Source organism: Dermacentor albipictus, chromosome 6, assembly GCF_038994185.2.
Source record: "Dermacentor albipictus isolate Rhodes 1998 colony chromosome 6, USDA_Dalb.pri_finalv2, whole genome shotgun sequence".
Classification (NCBI taxonomy): Eukaryota; Metazoa; Arthropoda; class Arachnida; order Ixodida; family Ixodidae; genus Dermacentor; species Dermacentor albipictus.
Genome location: NC_091826.1, coordinates 86,849,591 through 86,874,353, shown reverse-complemented (window position 1 = coordinate 86,874,353; position 24,763 = coordinate 86,849,591). Strand labels below are relative to the sequence as shown.

The 24,763-nt window shown below is 47.5% G+C and overlaps 1 protein-coding gene across 1 annotated transcript; it reads right to left on the bottom strand.

Moving 5' to 3' along the window:
• Positions 1-50: 50 nt before the first annotated feature.
• LOC139061272 (neurensin-1-like) lies at positions 51-24,763 on the bottom strand. The gene is made up of 3 exons (XM_070540994.1): positions 24,569-24,763; positions 23,910-23,960; positions 51-5,262 (listed from the first exon to the last, which is right to left on the bottom strand). Exons 2-3 carry the CDS (start codon positions 23,952-23,954, stop codon positions 4,732-4,734), a joined length of 576 nt encoding a protein of 191 aa, XP_070397095.1. The 5' UTR covers positions 23,955-23,960; positions 24,569-24,763; the 3' UTR covers positions 51-4,731.

Here is a 24,763-nt window from a genome sequence, read left to right as displayed (position 1 = left end):
AATGCAAACGCGCAAAATATAAGCAAGTCACACACAAACTATGCTTTCAACCAGCACCACATTTATTTCACAAGTTGTACCTCGTTTAAGGCAATCATTCAAAGAAACATATACAAACTCTGTGAACGAAAATGTACGCGAGCTAGAAAAATACACGTCCGAAGAACACATCCGTGGTTTTCTTTTCGTTTTTTTTATGTTTTGCGAAAACGCCGACGTGGAGGCTGATCAGCGGTTCGACCAATTATAGTCGTTGACTGCGAAGGCAAATTGCAGTCACTATGCGAATAAGTGAAATCTTTAAGTGCCCCGGATCTCACCGTTTAGCCATGATATCGCTTCTTCGGAAGGAACAGCTCACACTATATATATCTAGCGGGAGTGCTTCAACAAAGAGAGCGTCCAAAATTCGTTCACAGTGATCATGCATGTCGCTGCCGCCATTTTGTCTTACGCCGGCAGATAACTGGGGCACGACCAACCGTTCACTCAAATAAATTACCCTCGTGTCATAATTACAGAAGCAACACAAGATGGCGCCACCTATTAGAATGCGCTCTAATGACGGTGTTCCTGGAAGCTTGTTCCGCTGGACAAGACCATGCGTTCAGCGAAGACCTTTGCTGTGACGATGCGGACAAGAACCGCAGGAACGTGCGTTAGAAGCCGGAGAAAAGTGCGCTAATCCACAATATGTGCAACAGTTTTACGCTTGACAATTAACGTGTACATACTTGTTCACTCCAATAACGTATACAACAATTGCGGTCAGAAGTGGTATGTCTATAGCACGTATCGCACACCCAACACGGACACCGAATGAGGCTCCGTAAGCAACAATTAAATAATCATAGATGGGCCTTGTTTCACGTCGTTCGATCCCTCATATATAGTCGTCAATTTCAGGCGAAATCGATCTGAAATGTAGTGCCTAGTTTTAAGGGCTTGCGAACGACGGCTTCTCTTTTCGGTCGCCTAATTGCTGGTGATTCGTAGAGCTATGCGTACAATGTACGTTTGGACGCTATACATTAAAGGCCATAGCTTGTTGTTTCAAGTAACAGTGATAAATAATTATAAAAATACAAAGGTTGTAAACAATCGGCAATGGCACATCACAGGCGTAACATTAAACCAGTTCTATACATCTATGAACACTCCATCAAAAGTTATATAGCAGACGACATACTTCTGGAGCGGGTTCCACCTCCTGCGCTTGCTGTTGGCTCTGTCAACAACAGTACTCGTCGCGGAGGGAAACGATTGTATGTGTGTTGTGCACGCGTGCTGCTTGGACAACTGCTGTCGACGCCGTGAAAGCCGACGGGCCCCCGCATTAAAATACAGGGTGTCTCAGCGAACACTTTCAAAAATTTTTAAATCTTGCCTGTGGCAGATGGCACAATTCTATAGTCTACAGTGTGGTCTACTCGAGGAGGACGCGGACATTTCTTGCACAACAAATTGAAATGCGCATTCGACTAATTAACCAACAATCACTAATCAAGTTTTTAACTGATTACCTTATGACACGTACTGCAATTTAGAAATTCCAGCGGGGGAAACTGCCGGGCTCTTCCACTTGAAAGGCATTGTGAGGATGACACCATTTACGAGATATGCGCCGTCAAACTCTCGGTAAAAAATTCACTGCCGTTCCACTTACTTTCTTAACAAAACGTTGTTTTATGAATTGAAGCACAAAACTAACCGGAAGGTGAATGCATTTCTCTGCAAAGTTCGCGAATAAATATTTCGAAACCTGGTGTCATCCTGAGAATTCGGTCCGAGTGGATCCGCCTCGAGAACTGCCCGGCTAGAATTCGTGAATTTCAATGAGTGCCGTAAGGTAATTGGTTAAAAACTTTATTTGTGAATAGCTGTTTGTTAATCGATTATGCATTTCAATTCTTTGTGCAAGTAATGTCCGCGGCCTCTTCGAGCAGACCACATCGTGGACTAGAATTGTGCCGTCTGCCACATGCAATTTGAACAGAACTGTGAAAGTTTTCGCTCAAACATCCGACGTACGAGCAGCACTGAGGGCCACTTAATGAGCTTCTCTGTGTGTGGTCTTTCTTTTGTCATTGTCTTTGTAGCCTTAATTCAGATGGCGCGCTTGTCATTTTTCATGTTGTTCACGAACATCCGTCGTCTTTGTTCTTTTTTTCCATCGAGTGTGGTGCTCAATCCTACAGCCGGTAGCGAGGCATGAGGCGAGCCCAATATAGCATATATCTGTACAGAAAAGTCAACGCATAAATTATCACAAACGTTTAATTGAAGTGTACCCTCTAGAAACAGCTATACGTACGTTATCTATTCTTTTTGCCAGAGCCCGCCAAATGATTGCTCAAACTATTTAAGAGGTCGCATCAGTAATAAATCTTGCGCACGTTTCGAAACGGCTCAGCACATACCTGTACACTGTGCAGTGTTTGCTTTAACCACGGTAACCTGTACGCCCATTCACCGCTCAAGTACGACATCCCATGGACTACATTTTGTTATGCGCGGTGGCACGAACATGGCTCTTGTCACGGTGCGTCTTATCTATTTTTTCTTCGATATGTAGCGCATATTGGCAGGGCCTGCAAACATGGCCGACGTGATGCGCGGTTAGACGTTAGTACAGTGCAGAGACATGTATACGAGAAAAACAGAAGAGTACATGCACACAGCGGTGTACATGCGTGGGCCCGCTCCTGTACGTTTCGTGTTGCTGCACTGTATTATGTACAAGTCTAATAACTCTGCATTCCCTAACAATGTGTGTCCCTAACAGACGTCAACTGTCCGGTGAGGCAGCTTTAGAGAATACAATTCGCTCCGCCCTGTTAGAAGAACACAAATCATGTAACCTCCGTATTCAATAATACCATATATTGCTCACGCGTGCGTTGAAGATTATTATTTATTATTATAATTTTTTGTGCGCCAGATCGCTCTTCCCAAATTATCGCTGTTCCTCACATTATCGCTCGTCCCGAGACGCGCGCTTTGTTTGTATTTTGGAAAATTTCGTTTGTAAAGACGTGCGGTCCAACGCCGCACGAGGAATCTGCGTACTTCTGACACTCTAGCAAACCGTATTCTCTCTCTGGAAATTGTCAAATTCCGCCGTATTGTCCATTCCGCCATCTGTCAGCTCTGATTGGCTCACGGGCTTGCTGGGGCCCCTCTGATTGGCCCAAAACGCCAACATGGCGGAATTCGACGATGTACAGAATAACATCTCGTGTTACCCTCTCTGTCTTTGGCCGTTCTACTTCTCTCTCTCTCTCTGACATCCTACGCGGTACGACACGCCATCCAAAAACACAGCAGCTATAGGATTCTATTATAACATGGGTTCGCCCATTCACCGCTATCGGAACGATGGATCTGCCAATAGCTGACGTCATGTGCAAGCTTGGAAGAACGCCACGCCACCTCAACGCGATCTTCGTCGGTAAGGTGCAACAGGCGTCGCCTATAGAGTGCGATTCCGCTATATATATTTACTGAAGGCAACCAGCGAGGGACAAACGGTCATTTCAAACACAGAATGTAGGGACCATCAAACGCGGTTACACGTACGCTGTTCGTTGCAGCGTGCGTAATTCAATTGGCCACCAAATAGTCCTCGATCGAAAAACAAACGCTTTACGCGCTCATTATGATCCATCGAAGGCTGCGTTGCGTTTTCCGGCCTGCGGCTGATGGCCTCGCATTTGCTACGGGTGCCTTTCCTCGCTAACTGTGCAGACAGTCACCGTTTACGGTCGTAAACACGTAGCACACTCCACGACGATTAGCACGACACTGACACACCTGCAGCCGAACGGTGCCAACAAGAATGGTCCGCGTACGTCCGCCTGCCACCACGGAGCAACACATAACCGAGCTTGCAAGCTTCACGCTTAACTCCTGCTTGCAAGCAGACCTTCCGCTATTTATCTTCTTTTTCTTGCTTCCTTGTCTCAGGTTTTCACGAATATCGGCCGTTTAACTTTTTTTTTGTCTGGGCATGGCGTTATAGTATTGTATAGGTACGTCTGGTGAACGCCCATAATTGACTCGCTATTTTACTTTCTTTTCTGTTGAAGGTTCATTGTCGCAGGCGTAAACTACATCGCGAACTGATTTTGACAGATAACTTTCGCTTGAAAGCGCATTCTCTGGTGTCCGTCTGTGATCACGATTCCGGCACACGTTCGCGAAACATCTGCGGGAAACACGGCTACTGTACCGGCGATGACCGCCAAGTTACGGCAGGGTTAACTACCAAGATTTTTCATTTAATTCCACCGAGAAACGCGCATGGTGGGCTCGGGTGCGCTACACGCTCTTATACGCCAGGTTTTCGACAACGTTCCCGATCTCCCGTTTCCGTCCACAGATCACAACGAGGTAAAGCACTGTGCCGCACACGCCTCCCGAATGTAGACCTCTCCTAATCCTCTGGGCTAGTACGCCCTCTTACAGGCACAATTCGTTTTCGATCCCTCTCGTTTGCGTAATTCAGAAGGAGCGAGCAAATGCCCGTAGGCGTGTCCTAAGCTCGAGGAACATGACTCTGCCAGAGACTTCCGCTTTCGGCCGCCAACTACAGTGGGACACTGGGTCACGCGTCAGGCTCGTGAGCGACATCGGTTACCCGTTCCCGCACACCGGACGACCGCAGCATCGCACGCCACAAGTGGCCGCGGTCTCAAACGAACGATCGAGTCCTAGCCTCGGGCGCATCACTCAGTCCCTGAGCGGTTGCACAGCGGTGATCTTCTCGGTGACGGGCACCCTGAGGTCGTCCTCCTCTTCCTCCGGCGCTCCCCTGGATTCGCCCACGACGGGGGCGTACGGCTCCTCGTCCTGCCAGCGCGGGCACAGCGCGGCCAGCATCAGCGCGGCGGCCAGGAGCGAGCCCCCGCTGCAGAACATGCAGAGGCCGGCCAGACGCCACGGGTGCGGCCTCCGCACCAGGCTCGGCGGGGCGGCGTAGCCCACGCCCAGCGCCGCGACGCCCAGCAGGAAGAGCAGCGCGCCCAGCCACACGGAGGCGCTCCAGGCGACGCGGGCGGACCGCCTCGCCGCGTGGCGGCGGGACGACGACGAGCCGCCGTGGCCGTGGCCGTAGCCGGAGCCGCAGCCGGAGCCGGAGCCCCCGTGCGAGCCCTCGGGGCAGTCGGCGTAGAAGCGGTGCAGGTGGCAGCGGACGCCGAACAGCCGCCGGCTGCTCGATTTTCGCCGTCCGGGCGGCCGCACGGGGCAGGGGACGCTCACCTGTCGGGAACGCGCCGCGGTGCGGAAGTTAGCTTTTATTTTTTTGTTATTTTATTACGTTCAGGATACGTTACACAGCTATTTCTATCCTAGAACAATAACGGAGTAGAACCGACTAACTGAAATGTACCAAATATTCACACTGTGTAACCCTTCTGAAGTATTATCTGTGTTCTGTCTTTTACCCTGCAATGTTTGTTCTCTCTCTCTCTCTCTCTCTTTCTTTTTGTTTTTGCCTACCCTGCTTGGGCCCGTATAGAACCTCCAGCGTGTAATAACTGAATAAATATACTGTGGTCTAAAAGACCGTGCAGGTGAGGTTACAGAGGCTCGGTTAACGTGTTATTGTTGTAAAATATTCCCGAAAACGCCGACGTTTCTTAAAGCTGGCTTCTCCTCAATAAGATTCACCGTGTGGAGAAGCTCGCTTTACTTATTCCGTTCATTTTAGGAGCGATAGGTGGCGCATTGAAAGTATCTATCTGGCGTGCGTGTATTGCAATTGAAAGCGTTTTGCAAGGCAACCGGGGAAGCGGTGCTGCAAAGCAATAGCAATTAGACAAATTCGCACCAGCCGGGTCCAATTTGCGCTTTTCTCGATTCCGAAACCAGCGCTGAAATACTGCAGCACGATGTACAACGAACACTCTTGTAGGCGACTTCATAACGCAGTCTCTCGTGACGCAGCATGCTATGAACGGTCCGCACTGATGACTCTGGATATCCCTGCGGCGTTTGGTGGTGGAATAGTGGTGCCACGATCGGGGGCGTACAACTTCCAGAAATGCGAGGCGCCATTTTGGACGAAGCGTGCAATAAGAACACTATAATCCGACGAGCGCCACAATGCGATGCGATGATGACGTGCAGTTTTGCTGTTCAGGCTTGCGTAAATTTGAGATAACCTGCTCCGGAAAAAGCCTACCTTTCAATTTTCCTTCAGGTGATTATAAAGAGAGAGTGAGAGAGAGCGAGACCTGCGGGTAAAGGAACTTCATGACGTCGCCGGCTATTCATGCCGACTCTACCGGGTTTATAAAAGGGACAACTAAAGAGGACCTTATCGTGTTCTTAAGTATCCTGAAAGGGGTATTCTGTACCTCAACAACTGCCGCCATTCTTCTTGCACAGCTCCTCGCCTCCTTTCAGTATGGCGTTCTATTCAAGTCGACCCTGTACACCGAAGGAAGTATGCGCGAAAGAATGGGAGCGCTTACTGTCGTAAACTAAACATTTATTCAGTGCATAAGGAAGCGGAGAAGGAAAAGGGCAACACACGTTGCAAGGCCCGCGAATTAAGACAGCAATGGCGAATCTTTGGAAAGGGGGCAAAGAAAAGATACGAAACGACAGAGAGTATTCTCGGGACAAAGTCTTTCCTGACACACAGCCTTTGGAAAAAGAAGAAAGAAAAGAAAGAAAAAGAAACGCATCTGCGTGCCAGCACAAAGGGCTTTTCAGATAATCCGAACACGACTTCGCACTGTTAGGTTTCGAAGGTCGATATCTCGGTCGTCAAGAGCTACCATTGGCTTTTTCTCCCTCGGATGTCTCCGAAAGCGCCGCATTCTGCTTGCTCGCACGAGAAGATATGTGCATCTTCGAGCGAACCCCCGTAAAATCGATATAGCTTCACGGATTTCTTGCGGATTTACTACAAAGCGTAATGATTATCCGCTGAACGTATGTCAGTGCAGCGGAAGAACACGTGCGTTAGGTGCGAGTTTGCCGCCTCAAAAGCACAGGCTCGATAAGACTGCATACATTCGTCACGTTGCCGATTGCAACGCATATCCTTCTGCACCGTAAACTAATTTACATCATTAAAGTACATAAGGGTGTAAATCGGTCCATAACCCACACCCGTACAGCCAAAAAGGGTGTAAGAGTGCGAATTATAGATCGATTCACATCCTTTCGCACACTTAGTAGTGCAAATTGGTTTACAGTGTATATGAAGACAACTACACTGCATATCCGGATGTAGTGAGGGATGTGACGGTTTATCAAGCCACAAAGTGTTAGACACTTTTTGTTCCACGGCTACTGGGAGCTACTGTTTTCATTTCGCGATTCTGTGCTCCGTGCCCGCAGAAAACGCTTCATTTACCATCGTGAGATTTTGTTCGGTTCGGCAATGCAGCACATATTGCTCAGTGCCAGGGATAAGCTTTCACTACTATCCCGTTGACGCGGCACGTCGCCGAGAATGGCTCGTCAGGCTTCGGCACGGCAAGGCGCCTTCCAAGTATGCGATGGTGTGCAGTAAGCACTTCGACGATGGTGCGTTCAAGCGTTCGCTGACGAAAAAGGATGGCGAGTAGTCCAATCTGATATCACGTTTGGGAATCCTAATCGGCAATCTGGACATTAATGTTTGCTGCATGCGTAATTGCTGTGTGGTTGCTGTGCGTGTGAAGATCGTTGCAGTCCGCGAAAGTTCGTGTCGGCGTGGCCTGGGATGCCAGTAATGAGTTGCCTGTGCTTTTATATACTTCCGCAAGTAAATTAACCGTGTGTCCACGCATGCAATTTATTTTATAAACTTCATGCGCCGCCTGCGCAGTGAATTCAAGGTTCGCGCTCAGCTGCGAGTCCGTTTAAACGACCGTCACCGAGCGTGACTAGTTGTCGCGTTTTTCGTTGTCTTTCCTCAGCCACGGGAACTGTTCTCTGTGTTCAGAAGTGTAAATACGAGCACCGAAACACGGCAAGTGTGTATGCATGATCTCGTACAGATTAAACAGTGTCGTTTCGCGAGCCAACAGCGGATGGTCCATTAAGCGATTTATTGCTACTGCTCATATTGATATATTTTTTTCTGTCTTCTATAGGGGGGCGGAAAAAATTGAAGCCCGATGCACTGCATTCAAGCACCACTGCAAATTCAAGTGCCTGCATGCGAAAGTAATTAAAGGGATCTAATTAAAGGGATCTAATTTATTGCTACTGCTCATATTGATATATTTTTTTCTGTCTTCTATAGGGGGGCGGAAAAAATTGAAGCCCGATGCACTGCATTCAAGCACCACTGCAAATTCAAGTGCCTGCATGCGAAAGTAATTAAAGGGATCTAATGATTATGATACAACATAAATTATACGTTGCATGCTTTATTTGAACTTCGTGTAACGGTTGCAACTGGTTATAAAGCGACTCGAAAACATTTTACAATGGTAGTAACACTCTGAAACTAACTCGCGATTTCGTAGGTCTGGCTGCAACTGGTTATAAAGCGACTCGAAAACATTTTACAATGGTAGTAACACTCTGAAACTAACTCGCGATTTCGTAGGTCTGGCTAAAAACAAAAATTGATAAAGCAACATAAGTTCTCTAAATTTATCGCATAACGTAAACACATCGCAAATCAGCGAGTCAGCTTAGTGTGATGTAATGTAAACAAATCGCGATACGCGCCGCGACCAACTACATCCAAACAACTTGAGGCAATACTTTACCCTGCAGGGCATGTGCAGTTCAATTCTGCTATTTTTGTCTCGTCGGTCAAATTCAGGTCGACTCGGTGTGGGTCTTTACTAAGCGCGGACGACTGCAGCACGAATGCGATAACGTGCACAGGACCGTCAGAGCAGCAGGCGGAAGCGACGGCACTACACTCAATGATGTGGCCCGCCGCAACGACTTGGTCGTCTTCGACGAGACACCTGACACCGTACCTAACATGCTTGAGAATTGTGCTTAGAGGCAAGGGTGCTGTAAAACGGAAAAAGAACGCATGTTAACCTCACAACACGTTGACAGGAGACGAGCGCACATGGTGTGGTCGCGTTAAGCAAATGCTTTTCGCATCAGTACACTAAAAACGTACAGCGATTTACTTTATTAATTTCCGTTACAAAGATGAAAGAATAACACGTTGAGAGGTTACTAACCATCGAACAAACTGTCCTCGTCAACATCCATCGTGATTTCGCGAACTACGGTCGCTGCGCGCACTGCGGCTGGAGCGGCGACGGGCCACCGGCATCCACACTTAGGAGCTTCGTCACCTCGCCGCTAGGAGCCGACTCTGTTCGATCTCGAGGCCAATAACTTGGATATAGCAATGTGTCCTTTCTGGTTCAACACTTCACTACCAGGTGGCGCTACCAACCCGGTTGCTCACGTTTGCGTCTCTAGTAACCCTGGCATTCCACAAAGGGCAATACATTTAAGGGCACGTCATAAGCTAAAGACGGCTAGGATGAACACCCCCTAAATGAAGCTGTCGGCTCAACATGTTTCGTAATTGCTATGGACGTATGGACGACGCTAAGGAGACTTGCATCATCCTCTCCGCTCCGCCACGCCCACTTCTCGCAGTAGCGTAAAGAACCAATTCCGCCCACTACTCACACACCTGTGCCAATAATGAAACGCCCACGTGAGTTTTTGTGAAGAAAGGAAAGAGAAGAAAGAAGCAGAATCCATTGAAAAATGTATTTCCCAACCTAAAAATTTAAGTCGTTTGCACTTGATTACTGCAATGCGGCCTTTGCCTTTAATCGTCATAGGGCACGTCTGCTCTCCCCCTCCTCCTTCTTCCCTCCCACCCACTGTGGCGGTGCCAAGACAATAATTAATCTATCTATCTATCTATCTATCTATCTATCTATCTATCTATCTATCTATCTATCTATCTATCTATCTATCTATCTATCTATCTATCTATCTATCTATCTATCGATCTATCTATCTATCTATCTATCTATCTATCTATCTATCTATCTATCTGTCTGTCTGTCTGTCTGTCTGTCTGTCTGTCTGTCTGTCTGTCTATCTATCTATCTATCTATCTATCTATCTATCTATCTATCTATCTATCTATCTATCTATCTATCTATCTATCTATCTATCTATCTATCTATCTATCTATCTATCTATATGAAGTTCTTTACTTCTAAAATTATTTCTCTGGACACTGTCCAAAATATATGGTTGCTGCACCGGTTTCAAGGTCATTCTGTTGCTAAATTCATGTGTTATTTTTCATTCCTTTTATTCTCCTTCGCAAAGTTCCGTTGTTTTAAAGTAGGATTCAAACGTCTTTCTTAATAGCATCCTACTGTTCCATCCCCCATAGTGGTACGCGCCATCAATATAATAACAAACTAAAGCAAACTCACTTTGGTAAGGACAGTGGTATTTAGGTTGTCCCACGTAACTCCAGCCAAACTTTAAGAATATGCGAATGCCACTTAGCTGGACAGAGCCAAGGTAATGTTGTTTGTCGTCGCTTGGAGATACTCATATTATTTATTGAATTGTGCCTAATTACACAATTCGCGTACATAAATTAACCAACTTCCCAAATATCACAATTAGATTAAAAGTGTCAATAAGAAAATTGCAGAGCAACATGAAAAACTCCCGATACAGCTTTCCGTTCCTCAGTATGCGCTACATAAAAGTGTTTTTCTAAGCACGAAAGAAGCCCGCGAATGCACAAAAAATTGCCGCAAATTTAATCGAAATATAATATTTGAGAAATCAATTGGTTAATTATGTAAGACCAATTATGTAACTAGGCGGAATGCAAAAAAAAATAATCTGCATATCTCCAAGCGACGGCAAACAACCTTATCTTAGCTCTGTCCTAGCTAGGTGCGTGGCATTTGCGTACTTTTGCTGTTTGGCTCAAGTTGCGTGGGTCACCCGGTATTCTTCCAGAATAAATGTCCGTGTGGTTTCGAAACACAAGAAGCACGTCCGTTGCGTGTCGCGACGGAGCATAAAATTATAGCTTTATTTCATGCATTGCGTTATTTTTATTAATGCTGCTGTTTGAATACCAACGTCTGGACAGCAAATCGATCAGCCCAGCGGTACAGCTGTCTTGGACGATGGACAGGCGCTCTTTGGTCTCAAGCGATTTGGCGGCGATCGATCCAGCGCTTATCGACTTGGGTACAGGTCGATATAGCGGGCCGTGCATGATGCATGCCGCACCGTGGCTTTCGCTGGTCGGACGGGAGACAGGGTCGCTCTTTCACTTCCGGTTTAGCCTACATCAAGCCACAGCCTCCTATATTTATGATCCAGCGAAGCGCGACCTTCGTGCCCGCGGTGTCGGTGATAGTTTCGTATGAAGTCGGCTTGCGGCATCTAAGTGGTTGGAAGCTCGTTATGAGAATGAGTACGGAAATGAGCCAGCAAAATGTCTACGTCGAACAGCCTGATGGCGTTCCAGCGGTCTTAATACAGGGTCAATTAACGGGCACGTTTGGCTCGTCGGGCAGGTGTGATCAGATACGTTCTGTTGATGGAAGCGCGCTTTAGTTTCGTTGTATGTTTATCATCATCATCATCATCATCATCATCATCATCATCATCATCATCATCATCATCATCATCACTATTATTATTATTATTATTATTATTATTATTATTATTATTATTATTATTATTATTATTATTATTATTATTATTATTATTATTATTATTACGTCATTTATTTTCTTAATGCCAGCACATCGTTTGACGGCGAAGGAACCTCGTAGAGTGCAACGGGTCGGCTCGCGATCGGTGGGTACGACCGCTGGTGATCGAGGAGAAGCTCGAGCTGACCTGTAATAATGACCGTTACTGAGGTTTAGCTTTCCTGATGCTGGGCACTCAGACTGTGAGTGGCGCCGTAGTGAAAGGCCCTGGATTAGTTTTGACCGTTTGGGGTTCCTTAGCGTGCAGCGGAAGGACGGTGGCATTTTCACACCCTCGAGCTCGTGCTCAGCTGTGTTTAACGGAAACATGCACTGTCCTCCCCCGCCCTGATTTTTCGACTCGAGCAGTTCTTCGATGCAAACAAAACTCGAGGGCTTGTCGGATTCACGGAGATTACTTAATTCTCACTCTTGGTTATCTAGATAGTATCGGTTCAACCCCGGATAGATGTTAAATTGTTCATTTATAATGCACTTTTAGCCTCACATGTAAATTATTGCCATCTTGTATGGGGCACGACATCAGCTTCCAATCACTCTAAAATACTATTGATTTAAAAAAAGATAATACGCGCTATTGCAAATGTGCCATACAACTCACACACTGAGAATCTTTTTACCAAGTACAACATAACAAAAAGTCATCATCTCTACAAACAAACCCTCCTACGCACCTATTACTTTGAGGTAAAAAATAGAAGCAACTTAATTACAAATATAGCAAACTTAAAAGAGAATACACCTACATATGAGACGCGCAGCCATGAAAAATGGCTCATACCCTTATCGAGGACAAATTACGGCCATCAAATGGTCGCAAATACCTTGCCACGGCTATTAAATTATTACCTAGAAGCCGGCATTGACATCCATGCCTTGACACCATCGGAGCTCATCTGTCTGGTGAAAACTACCATTTAAATCGCCATGATTCCGTAAAACCATATGCATTCAATGAAAGAAATGTTTTTATTTTGATGTAACCCACTGTTCTTTATTTTTTTCATTTCTGAAAGTGTTCTTTGCCACCGTTCCGCCAATATGTAAAGGGGGCCAGGGACCACTCAAGCTGCCAATAAGCAGCTTTTACCTTGGCCCCCTCCATTTGCTTGTAAATGGGCACAAATAAAATGAAATGAAATGAAATGAAATGTCTTAAAATTTGTGACTTGTGGTAGCATGTGCAACGTGCACCCCATGTACCACAAGGAAAGAAGACGAGCCCGAGTGGATGCCCTACGGCGAAGACACGGGCGAGATATCCGGACACTGGGTACACCGACGCAGCCAAATGCCCGCAAAGAAACTCCTGCGCCCTGAGCGTCGTAGATTCCCAGGGGCGAAGCGTCTGCCACAGTCCTCGCGCAGAACCCCGAGACTGCAGAAGAGGCGGCGATCACCCCAGCAACTACCGCGAGAATGGACGCAGCTGTCGTCTTTTTCCGATTCTGAAGCAGCTGTCAGGAACTACGCTAAGGGTCGCGTGTCGACGGAAGCCCTCAAGGTACTGAAGCACTGCAGCGTTCCGATCCCCTGTACACATGCGTGACGTGGGTTCCTGGGTTCCGGGGGAACGAAGCGGCACATGCTGCGGGCCAAGGTCACGCCTGCCGGGCCAACCCTTCGTATACTCTCCAGGCGCCGGGTCTGCGTCTGCGGGGACTGAGACCATGCCCATCACCTACTCAAGCGATCCTTCAACATCCTAGGCTGGAACGCATGGTGCACCCAGTAATTCACCAAAGCTCAACAAAGAATAAAGTACCATACTCAGAAGACCTTCAGAGTAACACTAACACCCACCGAATACTCATGCACAGACTCTACCCAAAGCTACAATTAAGGATACCACTGCCCTATGTGCGGCGTACCGCACACCCTGGCGCACCTGATCCTCGAGTGCCTATGGCATCTAGACACAGAAGCACCGCCTTCACCGAAAGACTGGAACGCCAGACAAGAAAGCGAAGACCTCGTCGAAACGTGGAAGGCCAAGCTCGTCTCCGAGGACCTGGAAAAATAACGACGCCTGGTCGTCACGGCCAAGGAGGCAGTGAAGGCCAGGAGATTCCTGGATCGATTGAGGAGACAATCTCACCTAGAGTAGAACCGGGGCTCACCCCGGTATACTGTTTCCAAAGTAAGCGCTTATTGTTCCTCCTCCTCGTGCCAAGAAAGAGCTGGTGTACAGAACATGCGCACCTTCCTCGTTGTAGGTTGCTTTGTGCTGCCTCACACAATTCTACAGCAGTCGTGGCCTCTACAGGAGATATCTACTAAGCGTATTAATGTTCTCATATACGCAAGAGATTTTCGATCGCTTCCGAATAACGTAAGATAATGACTTCTGTAGGTCTCGCCACGCGCAATCATACTCCATAGCTAACAAGGGCAATAACTTATTTCATATGTATACGTGTCAATTAAAAAAAAATTTACACCTACTACACACAGTACACGTTCTCAAGAAACATGCAGTTTCTTCCAGCACCTCAAACAATCGAAGTATTTGCAATTCACTCGCACACTCCCCTACTTATTAAACAAATCTTCAGTCTTGCATTGACCTTACTTGTCTGATACGGCATAAACGTTACAAAATATCTTTACCTCATTGACTCTCCGTAATTATGATTGTACGCTGAAGTGTTTTAGGCGCTCTCTTTCCTTATTCTGCTGCTGCAATATCCGATCGCGATAATAACTACTAGTAAAACAAATACGCTTTATTATACGGTTATTTTTTCTTCCAAACTTTAGCGACGGCACATTTATCATAATCATACAATAGTTTTCGCATGCGGTTCCGTAGTCTCATCACAAAATCACGCCGTTGGTTGATTCTGCTTGTATTCTGAGGTTTATGTTATACAAATGGAAGTTTAATTCAAGAATCATGCATTATATAGTTTAGCGCTTGTCAGTGTCGTTCCTCGTAAACGTGCGTATAGTCCGTGCTCATAACGACAGAAAGCTGAGCTAGTTGGTAAGGATTCATTATGCAAAATAGAAGTGAGGCGTGCAGACAGGACACAAGAGTAGAGAAGTGGACAACACGAACGCCGGCGTTCGTGTTGTCCGCTTCTCTACTCTTGTGTCCTGTCTGCACGCCTCACTTCTATCCGTGCGCATTACGCGCTGTTTCAACGCTAACAAATACGAAACGGCCCGAATTTCCGTTCTTCTGAACGAAATTGTACAGGCTCGAGGCAATCCCGCGGTAACAAATTCAATTATTGTACGAGCGTCCTCCACGTTTGTAAGCCATGCAGTTACCCTTTGGTACACGGTTAGTTAGGCGCCCCCGCCGCATGATTTAGTCATGTCGACTGCGTGTCCGTGCTCCTCGCGGCACGGAAAGAGGACTGTCGAAGGACACAGCGAGATCGATGTAAGCTGCAGCGCAAAGATGGCGCTCATATAAAATGGCTGCCCGGGAGTGTGGGGATTAGCCGAAGGATTAGCGAAAGCGCACGCTCCCGCTAATCCTCGCAGCGCGAAAAGAAATGGCCACGCGTGGCTTATGTTGCGGAGACGGCCATATATGTTCGGTGGACTGGTCTGTAGACCTCAGTAAATTAATAATAAAAAGAAAAGAACTCGTGCCCACTGTTGTCGTGCCGGTGCTGTCACGGTTACAATATGGCTCTGTTGGGAAGCACAAGTTTTACTTATAGTATAACAACCTAAACAAATAACACTGAATAAGTGTACACTGCTCGAGCTCTCTTTCAAAGCTACTTTTATTTATTTCGCAGGAAACGGTTGGCTACTATAGCGCAGAGAAACGAAATCCAAGGTGCCCTTTTTTTTATCATTTCGCGCCAAGAACTTCGTGCCGGTATGCCATAGTGACGTCATGGATTTTAAATTGCTTTCTAGTATTTGGGCCTTTTCCCAGTGGAGTTAAGCGGCAATTATAGCGTGTGTGTGGGTTGGGGGGGGGGGGGGGTGCGTCTGCTCAACCACACTCGTATATGCATAAACATATGGTAGAATCTTTTCATTCTCACCTCTGCATTTGTATTTAGAGGGGTGAGCGGGCTTTCCTCGGTAAAAACACCGCACGCTTCTCTCCGTAGTCGTCATTCTGCCCACTAAGAATTCATTATAGTATATACTACCGACATGCTTTGCGGCAGCTGTAGCGCGGTGCAACTCGTGAAATTAGTTCCCTACTAGCGCTTTCCATAATTGGCCGGCCGCCTTCGCTTAAAAATACGTCGTACATCCCGATTAGCCGGCATATGCTGTGACAATGAGTTTTCCAGCGTGATAACTTTATTTAGAACCGAATATAAGGGCCTCAGATTGTCGAACCCAGCAGGCGACGCTGCTAGCTGATCCGTAGCCGACGCACTCGACCGCTGTGTATTAGACAAGTGTGATACTCGACACGCTCGAAAACCCAGCGCGATCCCAGTACGACACCCTACCATGTACTTCAGCCAACATGGAGCTACATACATTTCCCCTTTCCCCGGTACAGGGTAGCCATCCGGAGATATCCTCTGGTTGCAACATCCCTGTCTTTCCTTTGCCTCTCTCTCTCTCTCTACGCATCATAGACACATGCTGTAGACGCGTACCGAACTGCTGGCGGAAGACGACGACGATGATGATAAAGTGGCATCGCACCAATTAAATTAGAGTTGCCGCGATAGTCGCCTAGCTCGTGTGAGCTACTTTGGTCGAGAAACGGCACCCTGCAGAAACAGCGCCATGGAGCCATCTATGTGGTGACCGGTGGTTATGTGGCGTGGAGCTGCGATCAACCACACCACACTGGAAGCGCTGTTACGCCACTCGTCTCTTCTAGCATTCGTAAAAGAAAGTGTACAGTAGCGCTACCATGGTCTCCGAACTTATCGCCTCGATTCCACAAAAACACTTCGCGATGAATACCTCGCTGTTGAACAGTTTACGCCAGAAGTACATTTCACGTTCGAGACACGGTCGGTCATCGCACTGAAAATTCTGCCCGCGCCGATGAGACACAGCGTCGCAAGATGTCGGCCACCGACACAGTTCCTCGCGTCTATAAGTTTACTCTTCCCCAAGAACGCGAAAACACGCATGTTACAGTTGGTATTTGTTTACTTGACAACCGTGTTGGATTAAAGTCACTGTACGTTAACGTATGTAGATCTGGGATACATATCAAGTCAGGAGAAAGTAAAAAAAAGAATAGAGCAATTCATCGCCAGCGCACCATTGCACGTACCGTGTGCCTCCATTAGGCGTCCCTATGGAATACTTCGCCTCTTCGTGGCAGGAACGGAAGGTGCGGTTCTTTGTGCACTTCTCGTATGCCGTCCGGCCCGCGTGGCCTCTCCGGTTCCTGCTCCCGCAGCTCCGTCGTGCAAGCGAGCGCCGTGCGTAGCACCGCCCACGCGATGTGTTGTGCATGTACAGTATGCATGCACGCACCGCAGGTGACCCAGTGCTATGCATCAAAAGGAATCGAGGGGGCCGCGGTCTGCCCCACCAGTCCTGTACATTATGTACACGATTTCCTTTCGCACGGAGGCGCCACACTTTCTGAATAGCGCGGGTATAACCGGCACTCTCACGTTTGAAATAATTATAACGTCCACGCACACTCGACGTTTCGGTTTTGGTTGGGTTGCATGCCCGCTGCCATTGATGATTGGAATGAAATCCCGGACAACGTCGTTAATGAGAGTGAGAGGGAAACCGAGCAATTCGAAGATATATAGTTATTACACATTAAAAGTGTTACTATGCTTTATTCTGTATTGTGCTGTACGTACGTATATTAATTGTTTTGTGTTTATTGTAACCTGTTGTTTTCTTCGTTCTGGTTTGTAACCTTTTTCTTTCTATAGCTTTGTGCCTGCGTCTTTCTTGCACTTCTCGTTTTACGACATTTCTTTTGCATTCTTCGTTTCGCCTAGCGGCTCCTCGTAAGCTAAAAGTCATCATCGGAGAAGTCCTCACTGCTGGGCGAGCAGACACTGGTATCGTCGCGGTCGCTGTCGCTCTGGAGGCCTGTTCGCTTCCTAAAAACTCAGCCACCACTGAAGTCCCCATCCCCAGCAGAGGCGCGGGGACGTCAAGTTGCATCCGTGCCACAGTCCATGCCGGCTGCCCCGTGATATACACAAAGGTCAGGCGAAAATAGCTGAGCTAGAAGAGCCTATACCTGCCTTCAAGCACGCCTACTATGGGACCAACTTCGAATACTCCAGCCAGTATGATTCTGTTTGCACCGGAAGTCGCTACCGACTCCTACCTGAGACGACTCAACAGACAGTCTGTCTCGGTGCTTGAAGCAGTGACGCCAAATAAAGTCGCGGACGTCAGAGTCAATACACGAAAAAATGTATTGGCTATTGACGTTGTACATGAGACTGCGCTGCGAACTTTGAGCGAACTTACGGAACTTGCCGGCATGAAGGTACGCTCGTGTATTCCTCTGGACAGTGACACCACTACTGGTGTCATCTAAGACGTGGCCGTCTCCATCTCCGGCGCTGACCTGCCTATGCTAGTGAAGCCATACCCGTTGATGGCTTCGCCATAACTCACGTGTCTCGACTCGGCGAATCCCGCTGTGTGAAGGTAAGTTTCAAGGGCGAATCTATTCCCTCATACGTCAAGGTGGGTCACTTTAGGCACCCCGTGCGACCATTCATCCGAAGGCCACTCCAATGCCACTCCCATGGCTGGGCCACGTGAGCGCTGTGTGCGAGAACACGAGAGTTTGCTCGCGCTGCGCAGAGCCCCACGCTGCAGACTCCTGTGTAGCCACGGTTCTCAAATGCCCCAATTGCATTGGGTCCCAGGATGCTACCTCAAAGGACTGTCCCAAAATGAAGAAAGAAAGAGAGGTCTTGACGCAGATGGCGAGTTGCGGCCCAGAAGCGACGCTCCCGACGCCGCCGGACTTCAAAAAACACATATGCCTCCGTGAAGAGCCCGCCACATCCGACAACTCCTCCTCCTCTGCACGCTAGGCCTGGCGGAGTCGAGTCCAAGGTCGTGCCGCACACCACCAATGCTAAAGCTTGGCCCGCGCTACCAAAGCGATAGCCCCCGCCAATGCTGAAGCCACAGCCAAAGAAAACACCGGAGCTACAGCCAATGGCACAATTGAAGCCACAGTTGAAGCCACAGCCGGAGCCGCAGCCGGAGTCCCAGCCGAAACCACAGCCGGAGCCACGACCGATGTCACAGCCGGAGCCACAGTCACATCAAAGGATACAGTGCACCGGGGCAGAGTCCACAATGCCGGCTCCTGATAAATTGTCCGAAGAAGACCAGCAAGGGGTTTTGATGCTTCGGTCCCTCATAAATACCCTTCGTGTACTTTTCAGCAAGTTGCATACTCCGTTAGCAGTGAAGTGCAGTGCAGTACTAGATGCTTTTAATCCAGTGATTGCAACTCTCGAGTAAGCCCCATAGCTTACCCGCCGCCTCCTATTTGTGCAAGGACCACTGGCCCTTTGGTCGTCCCAGATGTGATCAACGTAGATCACCAGCTATGGAACTCCACTTTGTTGTCACGGTGCTTCACTGCCCACATAGCCATCCACTTCCTTTCTCTTTTCTTCTTTCTATTCCCCCTTTCTCTCACCCCCAGTGTAGGGTAGCATACCGGACGCTCGTCTGGTTGGCCTCCCTGCCTTTCCTCTCTTTGATATCTCTCTCTCTTTTCTATTACTTGCTCCCTCCTTATGCGCGGATTCCTTTTAAGTTATAATAAATGTATGATGATGGTGACAATCTTAAGTTAAGCCTCCTTACATCAGCGGCTCCTATTTAAATACATGGTAACGGAAAATTCATTTTTTTTCGGTACCCACACCACCAAATTTGATGGACTTGTTGCATCATTAGGAGCAAATATTAAAACCTGCAGGCTGAGGCAATTGTATTTTTTTCTCAAGTTGGTCATCGATTTCGTCAGAAAAATTCTTGAACATTTCCAAATATTAGAAAACTGCAATATCAAGCTTACAGCTCCGTATCTCAACATGCAAAGACAATATCCTTATTCTTCCGTCATTAAGACATCTAAAGCGGCCAAATATGATCATTATACACAAGTCTGAAACGTACCACTAATTTGTCAGTGGGACTTTTGCAAAGCCTTCGTAAACGTTGCAGCAGTTTCGCGTAACCTGTGTACTCAAACGCCACATCTGTCCCCACTTCACAACCATCATAAGAAAGACTGCTTGTCGCATTAACGTCGCCAATCATCTTCAAAGAAAGAAAGCGCCGTCAACTTTTTTTTTCTTTTTTTAAATTTCGCGCCGGAACCCCAGAGCGGGTACGTCACTTGGTATGACGTCGCCGTGACTTCAACGCCCCTTCTCGCATTCGGGCCGTTGCGGCTGAGCAAAAGTTCTTGAAACTTGCCAAGTTCAGTCCTTAGCTAACACAGTGTATAGTCCATCTTTACCGATAAGGAGATAACTAGGCTTGAGCAGACGACGTCAAACTTTGTGCCGTCACGGTAAGCTGTATGGTTGGGGTTAACTTCAATTGGCCTCGCCTCCCGTCTTTCGTTTTCCCGCGGAAGCACTTGTTTTCTCGAAGTTTTGCGCAGACTTCAAGTTCACGGACGCTATACGTCATCGCCCGGCAAGGCTCGACACAGGACAGCTCGCATATGTAATACGAGGCGACCATCTCTACTAACATTGCATGCGTACCAATTACCCGCTCCGTTCCCGACGTAATCACGCAGCGACATAATAAACACACCTTAATCAGCGCACTGGCATGCAAATGCAGTCAAGATTATATCCTCACGTCTATAGGTCTTGTCCATAAGCACTCTTCTTTTGTGAATGAATTGAGCTGAGGCACGGCTGACGCCTGCCTTGTGTGATTTAACACTGTGGGCATCAGCGAGCTCGCGAGTGCGCTTATCGCTGTGTTTTGTTTAGTACAGTGTAGTAGCTATTGGCAAACTATTGGCTAAATTGGCTATGTCGAAAGGAGCCCTCGTGTGTTCGAAGGCACGGCGAAAATTGAGATTATACAGAGACACTATGCGAACGCGCTGCGGATGCTTATGTGTAGCTGTATATGTGCAAATCGCCTCAAATTGGAAAAAAAAAAAAATGCTCTGGGAGAATCAGTTGTCCGTGGGCTGCAAGTAGACCAAAGAGCTCTCTCCGTCGTAGTGAGAGTCTGCAACCCGCATGGGATAGGCAATCGCTCTTTGATCGACTGATTCACCACCCGTTTTCTTGAATTGGATCAACAATGGCGGTCTTATTTATAACCATCGCTGGCAGTTACGAAGGTGTTGCTTCAGCTACGGCTCCGAACGTTATCAACAAACGCGCGTATTCCCCCATTTATATCTAAACCTCTTAAATACAAAGAACTTAGTTTGAACTGCCTCTTTCGGTGCTATTTCAATTGATCCAGTCAATATAACTCGAAAGATTTCCGTGTTATCTCACAGATGCATCTGTACAAAGCGACGGTCAAGGCATTTCTGAAGCTTTCTTTTGCCTTTCGGCTGAAATACGAATGTATTTTACATACCACGTCCAGCCTCATCAACAACTGTGGAGCTATAGCAGCGAGTGATATATTGCAACGAAGTACGTGCAAGAAGAGCTAATCTCGCCGAAAACTGGCATCATCACCGACTCCCGCGCTGACCGTAGCAGACAGCAGAGCGGCGACGCTGAAGTTGTGCGTCGAGCATTATTGACTCTGCTAATAAAAGTACACCTCGTGGGCCATACGGGGTCGCCCCTGACAACCATGCAGTGGACACCTTCGCACGTATAGGGATCGCCGGAAAAAAAAAGAAGAATAAAATAGGTAGTCGGCTGGCTGCAATTTGTGTCCACAAGGAACTGCGAGTGCCCGGAAATTCTGCGTAGGCTCGACGACGCCCGTCTGTTGATTCGTCGCTGTACCACGTCACGCAGTACCCAGGCTACATATGCAGTGTGTTGCAGATGGAACGTTTCCGTCCCGCGTTCAGGGTCAAGGATTGCGTCCTGCATTCCTTGAGCAGCGTACGTCCGTACTGCGGGGGGGATGTGGTCTTAATTTGTCTGCGCCGCGCGGACCGCGACGGATGTGTGCACGGGTCCCAGTGGTTGTGCATCGCGACGCAATCGGGCCCCTCTTTAGTTTATTCCAAGAGATACTCAGTTAGCGTCCCGTTCGTAGCGCATGTTTGCTTGCTTATTTGTTTGTTTGTTTACGAGTGACGAGACTTGTGGACATTGTATCAGCTGTGTATGAACTTTATACAAATTAGTGCGACCTGCATTGTTGCGTTTCTGTTCCTACTGACACACTTCACTCATTGTCCTCGTCTTTCTTCAGTCCTCAAGAAATGGTATAACATTGCAGACATGAATATTATATGCAAAGCATGCAAAAAGGAGATATGCACGCTTGAACATCTGCTCTGGGAGTGTGGGTCGCTCGGCCCTGGCATTTCCCGGAATCGGTTTTTAGGAATGATCAGATCTCCTGATCATATCCCTCAAGTCCTGGCTGTCCAGTACGCCCGTGATAGGGCTAGAAGGCTTGACCTCCCGGTCCCAACATGGAACTAGCCAGGCAGGTGGCAACACCTTGTACAGGACCAAAATAAAGTTTTTCCTCCTCCTCCTCCTCCTCCTCCTCCTCCTCCTCCAGTCCTCGTGATCTGCACGTTATCTTCTTTTTTTGTTTGTTTGTTGTTTCTGATATTTACTTATTTTACTTCACAATACCTCTAAATGCTCTCGAAAGGGTATTGGATGGCGGGGCGGGGGGCATATACACAAAGAATAAGGCGAGCTTCACGGGGACCAAAATGTTACACAATAAAACAAAGCACAAACAAAGCAAAGTGACAGGCGAAGATAAGTCGTGGAAATAATTGCGCATAAACCACCCATAATGATTGACAATTTAATCCACTAGCCCAACTCTTTGGGGAGGCCGTTCACTTTATTAAAGAACCACTAACCGGCACATGTGTAGCGTTTCCAGCTCCAACTCCAGCAGTCGGCAGAGGGGGAGAGGGCGGCGGGAGAAGAGGATGCCTGTCCTTCTCGAGAGCTCCACCCCAAGGTTCTCGCGTGACAGCATATGTGCATTGCTTTACCCGCACGACTCGGTTATAACGCTTGACGCAAGACGTTACGAAGGCAGGTCTTCAAAGGAGCCGAGTTCGACCTTGGCACTGTCGGCCATTTGCCCATCTTACACAACCTACGCAACGGCCTCGGATGCGTAATGATTTTTTAAAAAGAAATCTCTCTTTCACCGTTGCAAGTGCTCTGCGATAGAATTCGTGAGTTTTGTGAGAACTAGGTTTGCATCGAAGACTCTTTTTTTAAAAAAATCTGATATATTCACTGTTGTTCTATCGTTGACTATCGCGCCCTTGGCATGAGCGGTGAAAGCCCGACCGCCGCCGATGATCAATCCACGAAGATGGGCGAAAGAACGAAAGGAAGGCATTCGCTTAGAAAAGGTTTTAAAAAAATGTGGCAAATAACATATATGGGCAAAGCTGCAATAACGTTTTAGAAAACAAATTAAATACAAAGTAGAGAACCATAGCAACAAAACATGGCAATAAGAAATGAGAGCAGTCACTAACAGATACATCTATATTTCCAAGTCACAAAACACACACACACACACACACACGCACACACACACACACACACACACACACACACACACACACACACAGCGACGAAAAATTTACAAAGAAGGACTTACATTGCGGAAGTGTTTCGACGAAGTTAGAAATTACTTTCCAGATTACTTTCCAGAATCTTTTCCCCTCAGTACTAACATTAAAAAGTAGCACACTACATTTTAGGCCATTATGGTTTTTAAGAATATGAAATACCAATGGGACACTAAAAATAAGTAATGAAAACAGTAAGCGGGGCCGCTCCATAGTGTTTACTATGCAGCTGTCATTACGCAATCGCTGATAGTCTAAGTGAACGGAAATAACGCGAAACGACCGCGCTTAGCGGCTGCAGCAGTTTTGCAATTTTTCATTTCCGCCACCCTGTACATGTTACACGTTATGAGGTGGTTTCCCGCACAAAAAAATAAAGTATAATAATAATAATAACAACAATAATAGTAATAATAATAATAACAATAATAATAATAAAGAAAGAAAAGCGCAACAGAAACTATTTTAACGCTGCAGACTGGCAACGAAATTGAGGCACTTACCTTGTGATTTGTTTTCAGCAGCAACCGCTCGCTCGGCGAGTCCATTCGGAACTGCAACGAGAAAAACAAAGCTAGAACTGCGAGTGATGTAATACGTCGTGTCGGGTCTAGAAATCACCAGCGCGCGTTATTTGCGGCAACCACTTGTCGAACGCGCACACACTTCTCTGCGCTGCAAAACTCATCGATCCCCGACGGAAGGCAAGCCCGCAGCCCCGGCCGATTAGGCGAATTACGAAGAGCCACAGTGCGTGCTAGTGGGAAGCCACGCACGCCAGCCTTATTGAGTAGCACTGCTTCTCCGCAACAGCTTGCCCGCATGCAGCGAAGTCAACCTTCAAATATTCAGGGGCACCTTTCTCCTTACCGCGCTGTGTTCGGCCTCGTCGACCATGAGAAAAAAACCCACACGATCTTGCATCGCGGACGCCTGCGGATTGGTATTGACATTCAGGCTATCCGCGAAAATATATGCCGCCTACGCAATATCAACAGGCGATCGAAACCTTTACGCCGCGTCTGACAAGCACGGACAGACACTCGAGAGAATGCTCGGTTTCCCCCGTACGGCTCACGTTGAAAGACAATCAGTCCGAAGACTTCGGATTGGGCTTCTCCCGCAAACATCTGTGCCATGCTGATGAGCCCTTCGTTCTTACCTTGGCGGTTGCCTAGGGCTTCCGCTCGCCCGGCAGCGATCCGAAGAGTTCGAGAGCAGTCATGTCGTGGCCGTGCGCCACTTCACTGAACGGCGCCCAGTGAGAGAGAGAGGAGAGAGAGATTAAAGAACTAAAGGGAAAAAACACGGACGTATTAAGCTTCTAGGGCGCTCGTAGCGGCGGCGAAGGGAGTAT

Excerpts from the sequence above, each read along its gene's own strand:
- LOC139061272 (XM_070540994.1), bottom strand. The coding sequence starts at position 23,954 with ATGGACTCGCCGAGCGAGCGGTTGCTGCTGAAAACAAATCACAAG. Across the intron at positions 5,263-23,909 it reads TGCTGAAAACAAATCACAAG|GTGAGCGTCCCCTGCCCCGT; the intron begins GTAAGTGCCTCA and ends CGTTCCCGACAG.